Source organism: Furipterus horrens, unplaced genomic scaffold (genome assembly GCF_987537825.1).
Source record: "Furipterus horrens unplaced genomic scaffold, mFurHor1.1.pri manual_scaffold_5, whole genome shotgun sequence".
Taxonomy (NCBI): Eukaryota; Metazoa; Chordata; class Mammalia; order Chiroptera; family Furipteridae; genus Furipterus; species Furipterus horrens.
In genome coordinates this window covers 50,210,358-50,230,451 of record NW_028327175.1, presented here as the reverse complement: position 1 = coordinate 50,230,451, position 20,094 = coordinate 50,210,358, and the positions used below count along the sequence as shown (strand labels likewise).

The following is a 20,094-nucleotide window of genomic DNA, read 5'->3' as shown; positions in this document are numbered from 1 at the left end:
CCTCTCCCCAAGGCCTCCCACTCCAGACTCCCCCCGTGTGACTCCAGGCCATGCTCTCCTCCCTTCTGCCGAGGCCAGGGTGAGAGGCTGGGAAGGTGAAACACGTGCGCTGGCCCCTTAGCACAAAAGGAAGGGGTGGGGGGGGCGGGGGAGAGAAAAAGTGGCTTTGTTTCCAACGGGCTCCGTCTTTCTCTGGAGGGCAAAAAATCTGGTGGCTTTTCACCGCTGGGTGCTGCGTGGGCGGGTGATCCCAACACAGGTGCTCTGTGTTTGGGAGCCCGTCTGAGGTCCAGGCTTCGCTCCTCTCCGGGGGAAGCTCCCCTCGCGCCGTGAGAGAGGTGAGGGACCCTTTCGAGTTCCTGCTTTTCCTGCCAGTCTTGGGGTGGTTTCTGCCGGTCCCTGGTTAAGTATCTTCTCTTCAGGTAGTCTTCAGTTGTTTATTTCGGGTGAATGTTCCCCTCTTTATTTTTATTTTCAGCTTGGTTCTGTGAGGTGGTGTGAGAGAAATTCTCCTACTCTTGCTGCCATCTTGCCACTCTATGCTGAATTTCAAAAAATTTTCTCGAAATATGATATATGCCACTAGGAGGCAGTGTTGACATGTAGTTCATTCAAGCACATCTTCGATATTCCTTTAGAGGGAATGGGGGTCATCTGCAGTTGCGTTGACAATAAAAATTTTTAAATAAAATCAAAAGATGTAAGAATGATTAGATGTTACAATGTTTTGTGTGGCAATAAAGTTCTGAAAAGAATATCAAAGGGGCAAGCATCTTTCACAGTAATCCAACAGTAAATTGAATAAAAGTTTCTATTATCTATGAATGAAAGCACTCAGTATTGAATCTGATTTGAGGGTTAGAAATGGTAGATAGCAACTTTGTAAAAAAAAGTGGCATTTATTGTCTTTTAATTTCACCTCAGTCATATGCATCTTCAGAGTTGCACTGCTTTGGTTCCATTCCTGTGCACTGGGGGATGAGGAATGGATTGCTAATTATCTTTGTAAGAAAATTCTGGAAACTTCTTTTCCATTTAAATACTGCCTTCTCCCTTAAAATTCTAGCATACTTGTGAAGAAGAAAGGTATTTTTTTAAATTGATGGATAAACTGAGGTATAGAGATTTTATATAGGACTTAACAAATTATAGAATGAAAATAAGAATCTAATGCAACCAAGATAGTCTCATTGCTTTTGTTTTTGATAGGTGAAGAAATAATAATTTCAAAAAAGCTAACCAATCCAAGAATGTTTAGAAAGCAACGTGAACTCTTTCCTAATGCATGAAGAGTAACTATGTTCATTCTAATGGTCTTGCATCTTCAGGCTTCAGCTTTCATATTATCAGGTAAAAATATATATTTTTAATCTAGTTGGATAGTTTGGATAATTTTTTTTCTTTAAATTATACCTTTTTTAAGCTACCAAAGTAATATACACTTATTGCTCCTCAGACTACTTACTGGAGGCATTCAGATGAATTCATTTTTGAGTAGAATGGAGAGGACCTAGATATGAATCCCTGCTCCCTAAGGGTTGGTATGTTTCTTAGTGGTAGAAATGGATCAGCAAACAGAGAACAGCTCGGGAACTCTGAGAGCAGAACTCTGGGCTTTGGATACTTATTAATCGGGTCCCATATTACTAATCTTCTAAGAATAAGCTTAAAGACATAGGAAATTCCCCACAGCTAAAGTGTCCCATAGCAGTTTTTCAAACTGTGAGCCAAAACCCATTAATGGATCATTAAATCAATCTGAAGGATCTCAGCCAGCATGTTTTATTACTAAAACAGGATGAAAAGAAATGGAATACAAAATACCAGAATAGATCACACATTTTATTTCAATGGTTGCATAGTATGTGCTTTACTGGGTCATTATATAAATTGTGTTTCTTACTAAGGGTCATGTTCAAAGGAGCTTGGAAATCACTTCCCTATATCACTTTATCTGTCTCTGTCTGGTTGTTGAGCCATTTTTAACAGTTTATATCTAAATCTCCTTACTAGCCTGTAAACTTCTTGAAGTTGGATTAACATCCAAATACTTTTCCCTGGCCACAGCAATTTCCTTAATACCTTATACGTGGTGGGTGCTTAGTAAGCCTGCTTAAGATTTACTTTGTACTTATTTTGCTTCTAAGGCAACTTCTAAAACATACTTTTAAAACTTTTAGATGCTATTTGTAATTCTATTTTGTTCAGCTCCTACCAATTTTATGTGTAGGCTGGCATTTATATGAGCATTGTATTTTAACCATATTTTCCTTATTTCTAAGGACTGAGGCCCAAGCATGGAGGAATTCACAAAATTGGGTTCCGCTGAGGCTACTAGGCAGATTTGAATTTCTGTTTTTCAAAGAGCGCTCTCAGCTGCTGCTCAGTTGTGGCTTCTTTCTGCTGCATCAGCTCAACTGTTCCTTTGGTCACTCCCCAGGCATCGGGCTTCGACATTGAAGGGTTGTATGGCCTGCCTGATGCTATCCGAAGATTCTCCCAGTATTCCTTCCTGGCCCTGGGTAAACAAAACACACATTAGACTCCTCTCTGAATGTCAGTCTTGTGTCACTGAACTAGAATACTTCCATGACGCCGTCTTTGCGCTCTTGAGACTATGTCCATTAAAACACATTTATTATTCCGTACTAAAACTTTTCCCCTCAGAATCTATAGGTCTAAAATTACTTTGAATTTCTTCTTTTTAACATATGCATAGAGATCAATAGTTAAGAATTAGAATAGGGACACTTTCTATCTGATTGAACCATCTTCACCCTCTGGCACTCTGCGCATGAGCCAGCTGAGCCCACATTTACTCTTCTCCTCAAAACCATATCACTTCTGCACCTCTCACTCCATGGATCCTGCCCCCTTGTCCTTTCTTTCTCCATTGTCTCCTCTAGTCCAGGCCTCATCACATCTGATATTCTAGCAAATGCTTTCTCACAGGTTTCCCTGTCTCAAGGCTGTTAAAACTTGCTAACTTGCAAATCTTTTCCTGGACCACCTGTGACCCTCCACGCTCCTCACTGCCTTTGAGATGAGGTCACACTCAGCCACTGAGCATGGATAAAAGGCCACCTCCTCTTCCTGACTTGTGTCTTCTATCAAATTCTGTCTCTTGAGAGCCTTAAACTTCTAGTTTCTCAATATGCCATTCCCCACTGGAATGTAAGCTTTGAGGGCAAAGATCTTTTCTGTCTTTATTCACCACTCTATCCCCAGCTCCAAAAATTGTGCTTGGCACAGAACAGGCACCTAATTAATATTTGTTATACTTAAGTTATATGTAAATCTAAAACAATCAATTGATTCAATGTTAATCTCCACCACATGGATGGTGCTTCCATAGTGTGGGGGACAGACAGACATGGGGAGATGTGGGAAGCAGACAAGCTTGGTTTAAAAGACTCTGACCACTGTGCGGAGCCGCCCCCAGCTGGGCCCTTAGCCAGCAGGTTGTCTTCCAGGCCTGCTCTGAATCCCACCCTCCGGGGGATTTTAAAGATAGAATAGAAATACAAAGTGGCTTTTAAGGAAGAGGGAACCTGCTCTGTTTTTCTCTGTAAAGCCTCAAATCCTTGTCAGTAAAATGTGAAGAACAGAAAGATTAAGTAAGAGGAAGTGCTTTTTGACCTTGTGTAAAATACCTGGATGTTTCAACCCTGTATTGATCTGCATTTCCCTTTCACTCCCTACCATTTGGGGAAGTGCTGCATATTTTCCTTAAGTACTTCCACATGTGGAAAGTGGATAAAAACCCTGGCTAATAAAGAAATGAGGGCGATTTTCCACTAGAGAAAACCCCCTCCCTTCCTTCCTCAGATGGAGAGTTTCTTGAGTAGTTTCTTCATCCACTCCGAGGGACTTAAGAGTCTCTCTCACCTTAGAGCATGTAATAACATCTCATTGCAACTTATGTTATTTACATTCTATATTCCTAAAGCCTTCTCTAGAAATCACTCTATAAGGTTGTTTTACAAACACATCTTTGTGAGAGGATTTAAGGAGGATAAAAGACTATCATCACACAGCAAGTTAGTTGTACTCTTTGTAATGAACTTGCTTGGACATAATGATAATTGTCATGAATTTGGTTTGACAAATATAGTTTAAAGGTGTTTACCTGGCTCTAATCCATGGTTTGGTATGCATGTCCAATCCACTTCCCCAGCTGCCGTGTTTTTCTGAAGCCGGTGGCAAAAAGCCCCTTTCTGGGGCCAGCTCCTCAGCGATTGCCCTGATGTGGTAGGGCTCGAAGCCACAGCACCCACCTATGTACCGGACCCCCAGGTTGTAGGCCTCCCTGGCATATTTCTGAATATCCCACCTGGTTGCAACTCTGGGCTCCAGTCCTGCAATAAATGGCATTATGCTCAAATTCTTTTTTTAAAAATATTTAAAACGGACAATTATAGTAAGTATGTAATCTTGAATGAGTGAGTTAAATAATTTGTCAATATTTAATTATTAACTGTTAGCTACTTTGTGTCTGTATATTCAGTTTTAAATGCTGTGGTAGCCAGTCTTTAAAATGAACCCTGCCCTCTGATATTCTCATCCTCATGGAGCCCTCTCCTATATTATATCAGGTTAGACCATAAGACCAATATAATATGGCAGAAGGGATGGTCCCTCAAGGATAGAGAATAAGGTATAAAGACCTTAGAATGGAATAGGAGGCTGGCCATGCTCTGGCCCTGCTGATATCTCTGGGCTTGATTTTCAAGGTAGGCTCACCCCCATTTCCAAACCATGCTAAAGGACTTTTTCCCCTCTGCCTAGAGAGCAATGTGCCCTCACTTCATCTGCTTGGTATCTTCATTCAAATTTGTCATATAGTAATCCAGTGATCATCTCTTCCCTCTACCCTCCAACCCTGGAGTATCTGAGTAACATTAAAAATAGGAGCAAAGGATCTTGGAGGTAATCTCGTTCTAACCTCCTTATTTTTCTGGTGAGAAAATTAAGATCTGAAGGGACTAAGGGATTTTGCTAAGGTTGCACAACTCAGCAACAGCTGGAACCAGAACAAAAATCTTTGCTGATCCCACCAATGAGAGCTTTCTTTTCATCACTCTGCAAGTTCAGCTCACTGGTTGTCTGTCTAGGTGTTGATTCAACTTTGATTTTACATTTAAGCTCAGAGGTCTTTTTTGCTTGCTGGTCCCTTCTTTTCTTTCTACGACTGTCTAATATCAAGGGATTTATGGCTGCAGGAAGAAAAAACTGGGGGCTAGAGAGGAGATAGGCAAGCTTTTTTTTTTTTTTTTTTTTTTTTACTGTGATAAAGCTCTATGGCTATAGATTTACTTGGAATTTGTCAAACATAAAAGACATTGAAACAGTATATACTATAGAATGTCTGTCTTACCAAAGGGGAATTCTGGCAGATCAATAAATCCCTGTTTGTTGCAGTCGGGAGTGTGGTAGGCCAAGGGCTGGCTCATCAGGTGGGCTTTCAATCCTGCAGCCTGCAGGCCTTCTTTCATGAGCTTCACTGTCTGCAGACTAATTGTGGGGTCAAAATGGCAGTTCACACCAACAATGGAAGCTCCTGCAAGTGAGAAGAACATTTTAGCTTTTGGGGTTTACCAGAATACGAGGAGGCCCAACTCTCCTCTCTTAATCAGGGAGCTTTTATTTGGAACAGTAAATTTGGAAGTATAACATTTGATCCTTGCTCCCTGCAAATCTATCTTACCTTTGGGCAAGAATGATGGCTAACAGGCAGCAAGTACTTTCTGTGAAAAGTGCTTTGAAGAGCCTAGTATAATTGAAGTGTCATTTATGCACACTTGGCTATCTTTTTTCAAAGAAATCATTATTAGTTTTTTTTAACTGCAAATTTTAGTAGTCAATTTTTCAATCTTTGACATTATATTGCAAGCACAATAATTTTTCAGCACTCCCAGCTGTGAGATTGCACCCCTGGTTGCTATACCACTCATTCAAGGAATAAATCAATGTTCCCTTTCATCAGGCCAATTTAATAATATCACTAATCCAGATTCCAGGAGCAGCACTGCCGATGCCACATGCTCTGGTATCCAGTGTTCAGTGGCAGGCGTCTCAGTGGTCCTCACTGGGCTGGGTCTACAGTTTGCTTTCCATTCTTCTAATGAGGGAGCTCCTGGTTATTTCTCTGAACTAGCTTTTGTCAGGGCACCCATGACCTCGGTCTTGCCAAGTCCAGTAATTGCTTCCCTGTTCTCACTTTAGTCTACCTCTCAGCAGCATTTGCTCTATTGGATGCCCCTCCACCCCCCATCAACATTCCCTTTCTCTTGGCTTCTGAGAACGTCCCATACTCCCTGAGTGTTGCTGCTAACTCTCTGGGTGTGTTTTGGGGGTGTTACATGCCCACTTCTCCTCAAGCCTGAACCTTTCAATCCTGCAGTATCCCAGGATCCCACTGAGCCATCTCCTTCTCTTTGATTATACCCCCTTTTCAGTCCCAGGGCTTTCAATACCACCTGTATCCAGAACTCTCCTAAATTCTCTCTCTCCTGACCCTTCCACTGGGTTCCAGACTTGTATATTCAACAGTGTGGATCTTGAATACCTTCCTCTTTTTTTGTTGTTTTCTTTCTTTTTCCTTTGGATATTCTCTACCACAGTTTTTCTTTCCTTGCTTGACTCGCTTATGCCAATGAATTAATCCTATGCTGGCTATTTATTGGATGTCTATTAGGTATAGGGGTCCTTGTAAGGGGTTCTAGAGAAATATAAATATATAGTCCCTTACACCAAGAATTCTATAATTTAGCACAGGGCTTCCCAAGGTTTGCTCCATGAAAATAATACTCTATGATCAATTAAGTTAGGCAATAGCTATTTACTCTCTCCCCTTCCTGGACACTGCCAATATACCTGAACATATCAAATGCTCTGAGAAGTTCTGTAGTAAAGAGACCTGCTTAACCTGGTTTAACACAGCATTTTTCTAAATGTGTTTGACTATAGAACCCTGTTAACATTGTCATAGGTTAAAAATGCTGACTGAGGATATTCCAAATGAGGGGTATATATAAACAGAAAGTGTTAGGCAGGGTTGGGGGAAGCTATGGGGGGAAAAGTGGGACCAATATTATAAAAAAACAATAAAAAGAAAGAAAGAGAGAGAGAGAGAGAGAGAGAGAGAGAGAGAGAGAGAGAGAGAGAGAGAGAGAGAGAGAGAAGAAAGAAAGAAAGAAAGAAAGAAAGAAAGAAAGAAAGAAAGAAAGAAAGAAAGAAAGAAAGAGTTATATTTCCTAAGAGGTGGCAGTGATAACTTAGGATAAGGATGATTATGTAAGGGTACATGCAGGTAGAATTTGAACTAACATTAGAAGATAGACTTATTATATGGCTTTTAGATAGATTTATTAGACAGGTATTTATTATGGACCTATTATGTGGTAGGCACTGTGCTAGGCACAGGGTACTACTCAATGCTGAGACAGAGTCTCTGCCCTCTTAGATTTTAAAATCTAGTAAGTGTCTGGCATTAAAGAGATAAACAAATGAGATAAGCAGGAAATGCTACAAAGGATATAAATAAAGTACAGTGATTTCAAACAGTGTGCTGCCACCTACTCTGAACAGAATGGCGAAGGAAGGACGAGATACAGGCCAAGAACCCTTGCCAATTAGCAATGGTGATGATAAAGGCCTCCTCTGATCTTTCTGAAACAAGTTAAGTTGTTTCTCCTCCCTTTTTTATGTTACCAATCAAAAATTAGAATTATACAACTTCATTCCTAAATCTAAGTAATTGTTGTCAATGACAAGCATATAGTGACTTTCATGAAATATCAGGAATTGGATAAAAATCAGGACTTAAACAAACAGTTAAAATCTATCCCACAGTGCAAGCTGAACTCTTCTAGAACTGACACTGAACTATTCTTTGGATTTAAAATGAGGCAACGTTGAAAACAATCTGTGTTTTCCCTAATTGAAATGAAACCCAGCATTAGGAATGAAAATTATATAAACAGATAAATTCAGTGATCAGTATTTCATACCAAAGGATTTTTAAATTTATCATGTCAGTTATAAAAAGCAAAGTATACCTGTAATTTTTGAGAATGGGAAAACTTTGGCAAGGAGGGCAACTGACTTAAAAGTTATTAATGTTTAAAGACCTCAACTTGAGACAAATTTAAAATAAAACACAATTTTTCCAAACGCTCCTTCTGAGTTACCAAAGTTCTTCCCATCTCTAGTTGTTAAACCTTCAGCATAGGCCTAATTGCTCTTTTCAAAAGGCTGGTATGTGTGAGTCTGGATTTTTTCTTTCTTTTTAAGAAAGAAATTTTCCTTTATAATTCTCAATAATATCAATATTCCTAAAGAAGTAAATGAATGGTTTTCCTGTTATAAAAGTACTATCTAGTGATTCATAAATGGAACTGCATTTGTGTGTCATTTTAAAAGACCCACTAATTGCAAGCTGACCAAAATGTGTCATCACCTGCTTTAACCAGGCGCACGGCACACTGGCCAGGGCTCACGCCGTGCAGATCTCCCTCGGGGCCAATGCACATGGTCGCTGCCACTGGCTTTCCAGATGCTTTCAAGGCTTCGACCGCCCACACAGCCTCTTCAACATGTTCAAAATACTGAAATGAGATAAGGTTAAGGCACTTTGAATCTGGTTTCCCTAGAACAATTTGAAAACTTATTCTATTGCTTAATAATTTAATTATCACTAGGTGAGGTGATTTTCAAACTGAGTTTGCAATATTTTGAATATTGAGAATTAGAAATAAAACACCATTAGCATTTTGTAAAAGAAATAGAATGGTGATTTCTTCCTGTGAATTGCAGTCAAAATCTTTGAAGAACACTATCTTAGATGAATCAAATCAAATTTAGTAGAAGCCCAAAATTGGAAAAAGATTTCAAAACTAAATATCACTATTACTAGTCATGATTGGCACCTAATCTCACATGGTCCTCATGAAAGCAACAGGCAGAGAAAATGTACTAGGTGTATTTCTCTCATCTTTGATTATATCTTTCTTTACCTCTGCAATCAAGAAGTCCACATTCTTCTTCATGAAGACCTCTAACTGTTGCTGAAATACTTTTTTAACTTCAGTTTCACTCTTGCAGCTGAGATATGAAGGTGTCTGACTCACGCCTCCTGCCACCAAAGCATCTCCCTCATCAGCCACTTGCCGGGCAATGTCACAAGCAGCTTCGTTGACTTTCTGCCCCTAAAATCATGAGTATATAGTACATCTATATTTTCATGTGACATTGAAACAGAATTATTATTTAAATGTCCACATCCCAGTTGTATGTTACAACAGTGATTTGATTCCAGAAAATGACAGTGATGGAATAGTTCAATGCTTTCCCAAGTTGAGCAATTTGCAGTAACAATAACACCAATAATAGGGATGAAAAAATAAATCTAATGATGGTATCTAGGATATTCCATTATACTAAAGATCTGTGAGAGGGTAAAAGTCTACCTAAAAAGATCTCGTATCTTCCAATACCTATGCTGCACTTAGAAGAATTGTGGTGATAATGATGATAATTTGTCTTTATGACAAATAAAAATAAAATTCAATTAAAATGACAACAGAATTCATGACTCTTTGTCTTTCTGTATTTTCTCAATTAACAGATAAATGTATCACAAGTAAGGTCCTCTCTATTTAGGCATTAAAAATGGACACATCCTCAAAAAACCCCTGTGCTGTAGGTCACACAGACTCATGGGATTTTAAAACTCCCTTTTCATTGTAGAGATGAAGAAATTGCCACCATGTTGGGGTAGATAAATGCCTTGCCCAACAACATCACACAATTGACTGTAGCTGAGTCAGGAAGATTCCAGGTTCACTGACTCTTTGTGCCTGTGACCTTTACCCTATATTGTGCCACATTAAAAACTGTGAGGATGTAAGGATTTGAAAGGATACCCACTCAGCAGCTTAGGAGACTGGGAGAATCATTATTCATTAAATACCTCTTCTTTGATCTGCTTTATTAAATACCTTTCTGTCAATTTCGGGGACTCCAGATAAAACCTAAGTACTATTCACATACATTTCATTGCTGTATTATTTAAAATAAGACAAACTCTGAAGAGAATTTTGCTGATGACATGTGTGTCTCCTACACCCTTCTAAGAGTGCCATGTATGGTTTTACTCACAGATATTTTCTCTGCAACATAGTTCCCTCTGTTCTCCAGCTTGTCTTCACTCGCATAAAAGGTGAAGGTCTGCATGACATTTGAGCCAGATCTGAGGAACTCGCGGTGAAGCTGGCGAACTGGGAGATTGAATAAGGAAGGCATTAATTTTTATCAGTGTATTAACCCATGTTTTCAAAAGGCTCTAATGTAAATAAATATGAAAACATCTGCATAAATTCCTGGTTGTCTGGCATTCATGCATCCTGGGGGCTAATGAGAGGTGGATCTGGGGTTTCTTGCCAGGAAGAAGAGATTTCTACCATGTAGTAGGGTAAAGGAAAAAGGGAGGTTCTGGATAGGGGGAGTTCCTTCAGCATTTTTGGCAGGTAGAGGAGGTAGGAATGGACATTTCCTACAGAGTGAACAGGCTGAGCAAAGACAAGGAGGCAGGAACAGGCGTGGCATTTGGGGGGAATGCCAGTTAGTCTGAGCAGCTGGAGTTGAGGATGTGTTGGAGAAGTGATGGAAGATGCTGCTGGAAAAGTAGCCTGGCAGACAGAGTACAAATGGCATAGCACATCATCCCAAGGAGTGTAGGCTCCAGACCATACATGTTGGGGCAAAACCAACTGTTTCTAAGCAATTGAGTGATGTGATTAGCTCAGGGTTTCTGAAAAATGAATAGAATAAGGATTGGAGCAAGGTTTCCAAACATGTCTGTGGATGAATGCCAAATAGCAAAGCTTTCCCAGTTAGAGGAAATATAATAGAAACTTTTTCCATACAATCAAATTTATTAAAGGATTATCTATCCTTTGCTCTAAAATAGTGATGCTAACCCCTGACTGCCCACTAGATACTATGCAAACTTTAAAAATATTATCGATGCTAGGGTAATCCCACAGATATTCCAGTTTGATTGGTTTGGGGCAGGACACATACTTTTTTTTTAAGGGCCCTCACTGATTCTTATTGTCTGCCTTGTTGAGACTCACAATTCTAAGAGATTGGAAAAATGCTCATTTTGTAAAATGGTAATGAGACTTAGCTGGTGTTTATTTTGTCAGGGGAATTAACTGGGCAAAGTAAGAAATCATCAATCCAGTACCAGCCCCTGATATTTATTTTAAAATTTCAGAGGCCTATAAAATCCAAAGGTCTGGAAGCAACTACACCAGAAGCCAGGACATTAGTAGGACACAAGAGTTCTTAGCCCTCAGGGCTGAAATGAGATGAGTCTGGCCTCTTTGCATCCCAGGTGCCCAGTAGACCACAAAGAACATAGGGAGCTCAGTTTTTGTTTTCAAATGAATGAGTAAATGAGGCAAAAGAAAAAGCTTTTGAATTTCAGAAAATGGGTTTCTATGCTTGAAGCCAAATCTTTGTTTTTAAAATCATGGAAACTTTAGTTCTCAGTGGGAATTTAAAATGATGCCTAAATTAGGCGGCTTCAGACTTGTTTTAGTTAGCAACAGAATTGATTAAAAACATCTTCTACGGAGTCCCCATATGCCAATCAGATGAAGTGCTGTGGTTGGAGCAGGGGTGTGGGGCCTGTGGACGAGGTACCTGTACACCAGAGTGACATGGGTTATAAACAGCAAATCTACCCAGGTTATCCTTGGGTGTATTTTCAGAGAGTCTAAAAATATCCTGAAATGGTATGCAAATTGTTTGTGTATATGTACATCCCTTGTTCTTAATTGATTTGATTATTTCACCATGCTTCTTAAAACTGCAATGCTTCTCAAAACGTGACCGAACTTAGACTCACCTAGGGGCAATTGTTATGAATTCAGACGCCTCAAACCCATCCAGACCCAGCAAACCTGAATTCCTTGCTGAATTCAATGCTGATTCCACTGGGTGCAAGAACCACAACTTTTAGCATAAACTTCAGTAGAAGAATTAATCTGGTAATTCCTGAGTATTCTTTCAATTTCCATTTTCTATTTTCTCTCATCTTAAGACTCCTGAGTCTTCATGCTCTGACCAATAATAGGGTGTGACTGGTCTCTGTGACAAGGACAAAACCTATACTAATTAATTACATTCATGTTCTGGCTTTAAATTCCTTATTATATTAGACTTATTTTAGCATCACAGAAGCTAAATGTTACCCAGTCTCTTGACCAAGGTGTTGAGTGGGTTTCCTTACAAATTCTTACATTCTCACTGTTTTTAAATGTGCACCATGTAGGGGAAAGTTTATAGGCACAAAAGGTCAGTGAACCTGGAATCTTCCTGACTCAGCTAGAATCAACGGTGTGATGTTGGACAAGCCGTTTACCTACCCCAACAAGGCAGCAATTTCTTCATCTCTACAATGAAAAGGGAGTTTCAAATCCCATGAGTCTGTGTGACCTACAGCACTAGACACTTTCCTTTATAGGACTCAATTATATCAGTATTCCTAAAATGGTAAATGAATGGTTTTTCTGTTAATAAAAATAGTATCTAGTGATTCATAGATGGAACTGCATTTGTATGCTATTTTAAAAGATCCACTAATTGCAAACTGACCAAAATATATCATCACCTGATTTAACCAGGTGCAACCATCTATTTTTAATGTCTAAATTATTAGAAAAAAAAACTTAATTGTGGTACATTTATCTGTTAATTGAGAAAATACAGAAAGACATGAATTTTGTATTCATTTTAGTTGAGTTTTATTCTTATTAATCTTTAATAAAGGCAAATCACCATTATTATTGCCACTATTTCTAGGTAGTCTTCTAAGTGCCTCATATGACAGCAGGTGTAGTTAACATTTTGGGGAAATGAAAGGTGTTTAAAGAATTCATGTTCTGAAAGAAAGTGGTGATCAGTTTTTATGCTAGTTTATGCAAATGAATGTGTGTAGCTGCACATGATTTTCTAATTTACGCTGGGCGATAGCTGGGTAAACTCTGAAACATTTCCTGGCAGCTGGACTACACCTGAAATAGTTTTGTAGGACTGGTGCACGGGCTTGACTTTCTAGTGCTGGAAATGGTGCGAAAGGGAAGGTTATGCTACCGATCTATAATCCCTTATCCAAGCCATTTTGGGAGCAAATGTGTCTTGGAATCCAGAATTTGGGGAATTTTAGAAAGTGAATGCAGTATATATGCTATATATTATCTAATACTCTCATTAGGGCCTGAAGCAGTAGCTTCCCTCCACAAATTAAACACATTAATACTTTGCTTCAAAATATATGGCTAACCACACTAAATGGGATACAATTATAAATATCCTCATAATAGTTCAGGTCACATTTTGCCCCCAAATGAATCTGCTGCAAATTTATTATCCCACTGAAGAAATACTGCAAAATTTTATTGACCTTTTAGAGTTTGCTGTGGAATTCCAAAGACTTGCATTTATCAAGTAAAATTACAAGGGTAATATCTAACTGTACATGTGTAACTGGGAGATATTATCTATATATGTATAATCTCCCTCAGGTTCCATCCCAACTCCCCTCCTGGTCATAAAAGATTTGTGGTTAAAAAAGTAAAGTGAGAATAAGCTCTGTGGGTACAGGTGCAGGACAGGTAGATAGCTGAATTTAGAGTGGGCTAGTATGCAATGCATTTAACTAGTTGGCACATATACGATGGAGGAGGGCTTATTTGTAAGACTGTGATTAGTAACTGTACCATTTACTTAAAGTAGGTAAGGAGGGAAGGTGGACATATGCAGAAGAATGGGTAATAAACATCAAAATGGAATGGAGGAAGAACTGAGTCTTGATGAGGTTGAGGAGTGGCAGTGTTAGAGAGTGAGCAGGAAAGATGGGAGGTGGTGGTCAGAGAGTGAGTACTGGTGATTGAGATTTCAGAGGTGGACAGCTAGTGATGATGGCCACGTCTAGGCGTGGGCTGCTGAGGGGGGCTGTGGAGGAGGAGTGGAGTTGGAGATGAGGAGGAGACCAAGCCATTAACAGGAAGAGTGCTGGGTGGTGCATCTATACCTAGAAAGGGGAGGGAGGGAGGGACAGAGAGGAAGGCAGTGAGCCAGGCACTAGACTCATCTAGAGTGAGGGTCAGGGATCAAGAGGTAAACACAGGTGACAACAAGGAGAGCTGCTGTGTGTATCCAACATATGAATCCATATTTACATATCTAGTACAGCACCCAGCAGACATTAATAAATGTTTGGAAAATGTAGCATGAATGTATCTGTTTGATGGTATGCACATCTGTTTGATGGTTCTCTTTTATGAAAACTGCGAATAGAGCAAGGCACTAACCTGCTTCTGGATGCTCCACAGCAGCTTCTGGGGTCCAGGGGCCTGCCTTCACATAGCCCCTCTTCTCCAGGGCAAAGACAAACCCTCCATCTCCAATCACAACCTCTCCAGAGTTTAAACGTTCTAGGATGCCCTGAAATTACAGATGAGGCAGAAGAAAGGAGTTACTTGAATTTTTTTGAGAATTTCCTATCTTTAGTACTTTTGCTATTATCTCCTTGAGAAGTATGACTTCTTTAGAATTCTCAGAAATTACATGTGTATTTTATAATTAATGGTACTATCTATAAGGCAAACAGCCTGCATGCTCATTTAATGAAAATTTGTATATACATGTGCTGGTCTATCAGGACACATTAAAGCAGTGGTTCTCAATGACTTCCTAATGCCGTGACCCTTTAATACAGTTCCTCATGTTGTGGTAACCCCCAACCATAAAATTATTTTCATTGCTACTTCATAACTGTAATTTTGCTACTGTTATGAATCGTAATGTAAATATCTGATATGCAGGATGTATTTTCATTGTTACAAATTGAACATAATTAAAGCATAGTGATTAATCACAAAAACAATATGTAATTATATATGTGTTTTCTGTTGGTCTTAGGCAGCCCCTGTGAAAGGGTCATTCGACCCCCAAAGGGGTCACGACCCACAGGTTGAGAACCACTGCACTAAAGGGTTTTGAAGAATGTGGTGGGACAATGTTGTGTGTGAAGATTTACCTGCAGAAGAATTAAATGAAAAGGCTTTGTTGTAAATTCTCAAATGAATACTTAGGTACAAGTTCAAAGAGATGATCAAAATTGATAAAGAAGTTGAAGTGGCATATAATGTTATTTAGGCATTTTGGGGAATGAAATGTCAGAAGATACTTGATACAGACAGAAGAAAGAAGATACTATCACAAAGGTGGTCAAATCCCTTAAAGTCTTCTACCTTTTGTGTTAAAATTCAGTTTTTATGACAGCAGCGATGTTATGCTGTCCAAGAGATTATGAGTATGCATATTTACACTACACAAATGTGAGATGATAGGAATAGGAAAGAGATAACCAAATAAAGTACTTGTAAACCAATTTCCAGCCCAATCTCTATAGTATCTGTATCATTTACAGTACAATATAATAGTTACGCTGGTGTTAATGTTCAACAGATAAAGTTTGAACTTAATATTTTGAAGGGTTTTGTGAACTAGAAAGTAATTTTCTAATGCAACTATTTCTTTTTAATTTAAAAGAATCATAGAATTTAAGAATAAAAGATGCCATATATTCAGTTTAGGTTATTCTCTCTGATTTTACAAATGAAGCATTAAGGCTCAGAATCTAAAAATTTACAAAAGTCTGCCTGGTGGGAAGTATGGGGCCTCCTGATTCTTCTCTTTGTAAGTGGTATCCAGATTTGATTATAAACGGGAGTGGGACAGACCTGAAAAGACTTTGTAAAGAAATAACTTGGAATGTACTTAACTTGTGTGCTCCATTTATTACCAATAACAGTTGATAAAACAAATGCTGATGTATTAATATCAAGGGTTACATCAATCTGTGAGAGCCATTTATAGGATTTTGCATCCTAAGTCCTCATCACCCTCTTAAAAGTCTCCCTCATTTTAATCCTCTTCCCCTTCACAGCCACTTCCTATGCCTTTGGTCAGCTAGTGCTCAGAGAGAAGACACAACTAACATTTTCACTTTAAAGCAATAAATTAGAATGATCATGGTATATGTTCCCAAATCTCCTTTCCAGACAGAAAAAAATTTCAAGCATAAAAGTCCATGAGATAACAACTACAAGAATACAGAATTTAAAAAGAATAAAAAAATAAAAAATTAAAAAGAATACAGAATTAATTCTGTAATTAATTTTGAAATACAAATACGTCATGATTTAATGTGCCTAAGTGCCACATCTTAACATCACAACTTAGATTATGACCTAATTAGCAAGAAATCATATATATATATATATATATTTGGCTAGTCAGTGCCGTTATATCAAAAATACAAACAAGAATCAAATAAATGAGATATGACTTGCTACTAACTTTCATTTGTCTGAAATAGCTCATGATATTTTTGTTCAGTTACTTAGCAACTGTCATTGAACATGTGTGCATTTTCAAACTCTAATACCACAAATATTTAAATACACAGCATAGCTACAAATCTGATATTTGCTGGTGGAGTGCTTAGTAGTGATTCCATTACCATGTTGTTCATAAATTGGTTGAACAATTACATCAGGAAAAACAATCTCTTAGATTCTCATGCATTTTTAAATTACCTGGACTTCAAACTTTTCTGTTACTAAGCTAAACAGTTTTTTTTTTTCAAGTGGAATGTGCTAAGAAAAAAAGTGCTCAAGCTATTGTTTTGTAAAAAAGTATTACAAACCATTTTTGTATAAAAGGTACATATTTGCCTAGACAACAAACTAGCAGAATATACACTAAAATGTAGCAGATGGTGTTCATAAATCTTTTCCAAGCTGTTTACAATGAACATGTGTTAGCTTTGTAACATGTAATTTTAAACTCAAAAGTATAGGCATATTATTGTTCATGTTTTAACACTGACATGGATGGAAACAAGGTTACTGAAGAAATATTTTTTCCCATTTTATGTCCATCTTTTGTTTATATAATCCTTTAAAGATAATTCTTTAAAATGTTTCATTTTCTGAGTTTGAGTTTGACGAAGTAGGTTAGAATCCATGGCTATGAGGATGGGGTCAAACCAAAGAAACAAAAACAAAAACATTTTTTAATCTCTGTAGGAATTATCCTTTCCAATTTACATCAGCTGTTCAGTTAGTAGATTTATGTATTGACAAAGATTCTCAACCAAATTGAACTGTTAGACAGCTTATAGTCATTTGCCACCTCAACATCTTCCTCAGACCATCGACATGCATCTATTAATGCTGCATGGCATTTTCACATTGTAACTGAATTAACTTTTTTCTTTGTGTGGAGGTACTTTTGATTTGAGGCGAATGGCTGGCAATGAGAATGAGAGATGGACCTGCCCTCACAGCCCTACAGCCCATGGGGTATAGTAGGCCTGGTCCGTCTGCCTCCCTACCATCCCTGGGGGTCTCCGGCTGGGCCTTTGACACCTAAGGGTCAAGCGTATTCCCTGCTCCCCGCGTCTGTCTCTTCCCATCCACCCAACGGTAGTCACGGTCAGTCTCCATCCCATCCATCCATCCCGCAAACTAGACGAATGCCCACAGTCTGGACTGTACCGCTCATCCCAACAAGGGAAGATACATGCTTGTTAAACGGGTGCTGGAGTTAGCGTTTTAAAAATCTTATTAACGGCCCTTCCTCAATATCTTAGGGCCTCTGTGCCCATTTTTGAGGCTCGCTTGGCGCATTTTGTAGCCATCGTTGAAACCAAACTGTGGGAGAAAACATACCATTGCCCACCCAAGCAAGCTGCGGTGCCAGGCAGTGCACAAGTATACAGTAATCCTGCAGCGGGAGGCGCCGGGAGACCCCTCGGCGGAGACGGGGAGGTGCGTGATTGAAACGGTCAGAGCCCGCGCCCGGGTCCCCTGCGGCGCTGGTCCGGGGCCCAGAGAGGCTGCAGCGAGCGCAGACACTCAGGAACCCACGCCACGAGGCAGGAGGCGCGCCCTCGTCCCGCCGCGTGGGGGAGGGGCGTCCCGCCTGTGCGACTACGAGCTGCGCCCCTGGAGGAGTGCTCCGATGTTGGGTGTTGGCTGCGGGACTCGGAAAATGTTAGCAGTCTCGGAGCTCTGGAAGCGCCCTCCAGTCGGGAGCCACAGAGACCTCAGGAGTGCTTTGGCCATGGGCAGGAATGTGGGCTCAGAGTTGCCTTGGGGTCCCAGAGGAGAAGTCATGGGACCACCTTCTTGTCACAGCCAGGCTCCGAGGATGCCTCTGTACTCCCCGAGCTTGTGGGCTTTAGGATTGATGGGGTCCACAGCCAGAGCCTTGGCCGGGATGGAGAGCGCCCTCGGATCCCCCAAGACTCACCTTCTTTGCCTTTTTGCCCCCAATGGGTGCCATCCTCGTGGTGTCCGCACTGGAACTCGGCACCGATGTGGACCAACGAGGCCAACGGGACCCCCTGCGAAGCCCAGAGCTGTCCCGGGGCCGCAGCCGTGCTCTTTATACTCGCTGCTCCAATGTGGGGTGGTTTTCCCAGCCTCCCTGCGGTCCAACTGCCGGCCTTGGGCGGGGAACACGCCCACCAGCCTTTTATTGAGGCCTGCCTGTCCTTGGGAACATGCCCTGCGGAAGAAATGTTAAAGCGATAAATGAGACTGTTCTCCCAAATGGGTGAAAACAGCAAGGAGTAAAATAAAGTAACTGTGAGTTCGCCACTCACTCAGGTTTCAAATCTGGAAAGCTACCTGTTCACAGTCCTTCTTTGCCCCTCTATGCCCCTGATTTTGATTTACTTCTCCCTTGCCTGGGATCATGCACCATTACCTACATAAGTCGCCCGTCAAGGCCCCCGCGAATTCCGTTCATGACCAAATATTTGTCAAAGGCCGTGGTACAAGATTATTGGGTGAGGAGACGATGGCCTGAAAGTCAGCTTGAAGTGCCATCTGTGTGGTAAACATCTACAGTTATATAACGGAACACAAATAGTGGCATTTACAGAAGGGACCCATACTAACCCTGCATTAGTGGGTATGTTTAAAATGACCTTCTCCCCTTATAGCCAAACAAGCCTTGCAGTTTCTAATACAGGTGTTTTTAATAAAAATATCTTTTTAATATTTAATCAAGGCAGACTTTTAACTTTTTTATATGATAGTAGAAATGTACTTTAGAGACTTCAAAATTCACAGAAAATACTATGTATAAAAATGTGTAGATTGGAAGGAAATAGAAAGGTTAACAGTAGTTATTTGCTGATGGTGGAATTGAGGCTTGCTTTTAACTTATTCATTATTTTACTGTACTTTCCAAAATATCTTTACAATGAGAACATTTTGGTTTTAAAATAATTAAAACATTACTTTTTGAAATGTACAACAGGACAGTAAATAGCCTAGAGAACAGCTAAAGAGCCTGAAACAAAGTTCAGGCTCTTTTACGCAAAATAAAAACACAGGAGGAAATTTTGTATGTGGAACAACAGTCTTCATTTCAACATATGCAAAGAATAACATTACTACAGCAAATGATGAATTAATACACATTTAATTTTTTAAATGATGTGCACTTGATATATAACTGAAAAAAGTCCTTTTGCTTCTGATAATTGTCAAGTTTAAAATGAAAATAAAAGGAAGGATGTTGGATGAATATATGTAATTCAAATAATTAATATTTCACCTGCGCAGCAAGAATGATGAATGCAGTAATGCCATCCCTCACAGTAACTAGATTTTCCACCAGTAAAGCATTGGAGTCCAAGTAGGTAAGAGTCCAGCTGTGGCTGCAGGGAGCAGCTGCAGTGGTAGGTGCCAGGCGCTAGGGGGCAGTAACAGGGCTCTAATAGTAAAAGCTGAAAGCACACTTTCTCGATTTCACAGTTTATCCAAACTCAGCAAATTTAGAAGAGATTTGAACAAGCAGCATTTAATTTAAAAATAAATTGTGAATTTTTAATAGATAATGTAGACACACAAAATAAAATTTTAAAGTCTTTCCCCAGCTGCTGTTCCCAGTGTTAGAAGCAAGGACATAGTGACTCCCAAATCAGTAAAAAGTCAT

At 39.6% G+C, this 20,094-nt stretch overlaps 1 protein-coding gene across 1 annotated transcript; it reads right to left on the bottom strand.

Annotated features, from left to right (window-relative positions):
* Window positions 1-1,821: 1,821 nt before the first annotated feature.
* Window positions 1,822-18,639, bottom strand: BHMT (betaine--homocysteine S-methyltransferase). The gene is made up of 8 exons (XM_090276414.1): window positions 18,397-18,639; window positions 14,385-14,517; window positions 10,162-10,280; window positions 9,018-9,209; window positions 8,462-8,609; window positions 5,378-5,560; window positions 4,130-4,358; window positions 1,822-2,518 (listed from the first exon to the last, which is right to left on the bottom strand). Exons 1-8 carry the CDS (start codon window positions 18,427-18,429, stop codon window positions 2,335-2,337), a joined length of 1,221 nt encoding a protein of 406 aa, XP_090132540.1. The 5' UTR covers window positions 18,430-18,639; the 3' UTR covers window positions 1,822-2,334.
* Window positions 18,640-20,094: the final 1,455 nt, after the last annotated feature.

Excerpts from the sequence above, each read along its gene's own strand:
- BHMT (XM_090276414.1), bottom strand. The coding sequence starts at position 18,429 with ATGGCACCCATTGGGGGCAAAAAGGCAAAGAAG. Across the intron at positions 14,518-18,396 it reads GGGGCAAAAAGGCAAAGAAG|GGCATCCTAGAACGTTTAAA; the intron begins GTGAGTCTTGGG and ends CTGTAATTTCAG. Across the intron at positions 9,210-10,161 it reads ATGTTGCAGAGAAAATATCT|GGGCAGAAAGTCAACGAAGC; the intron begins GTGAGTAAAACC and ends TCATGATTTTAG.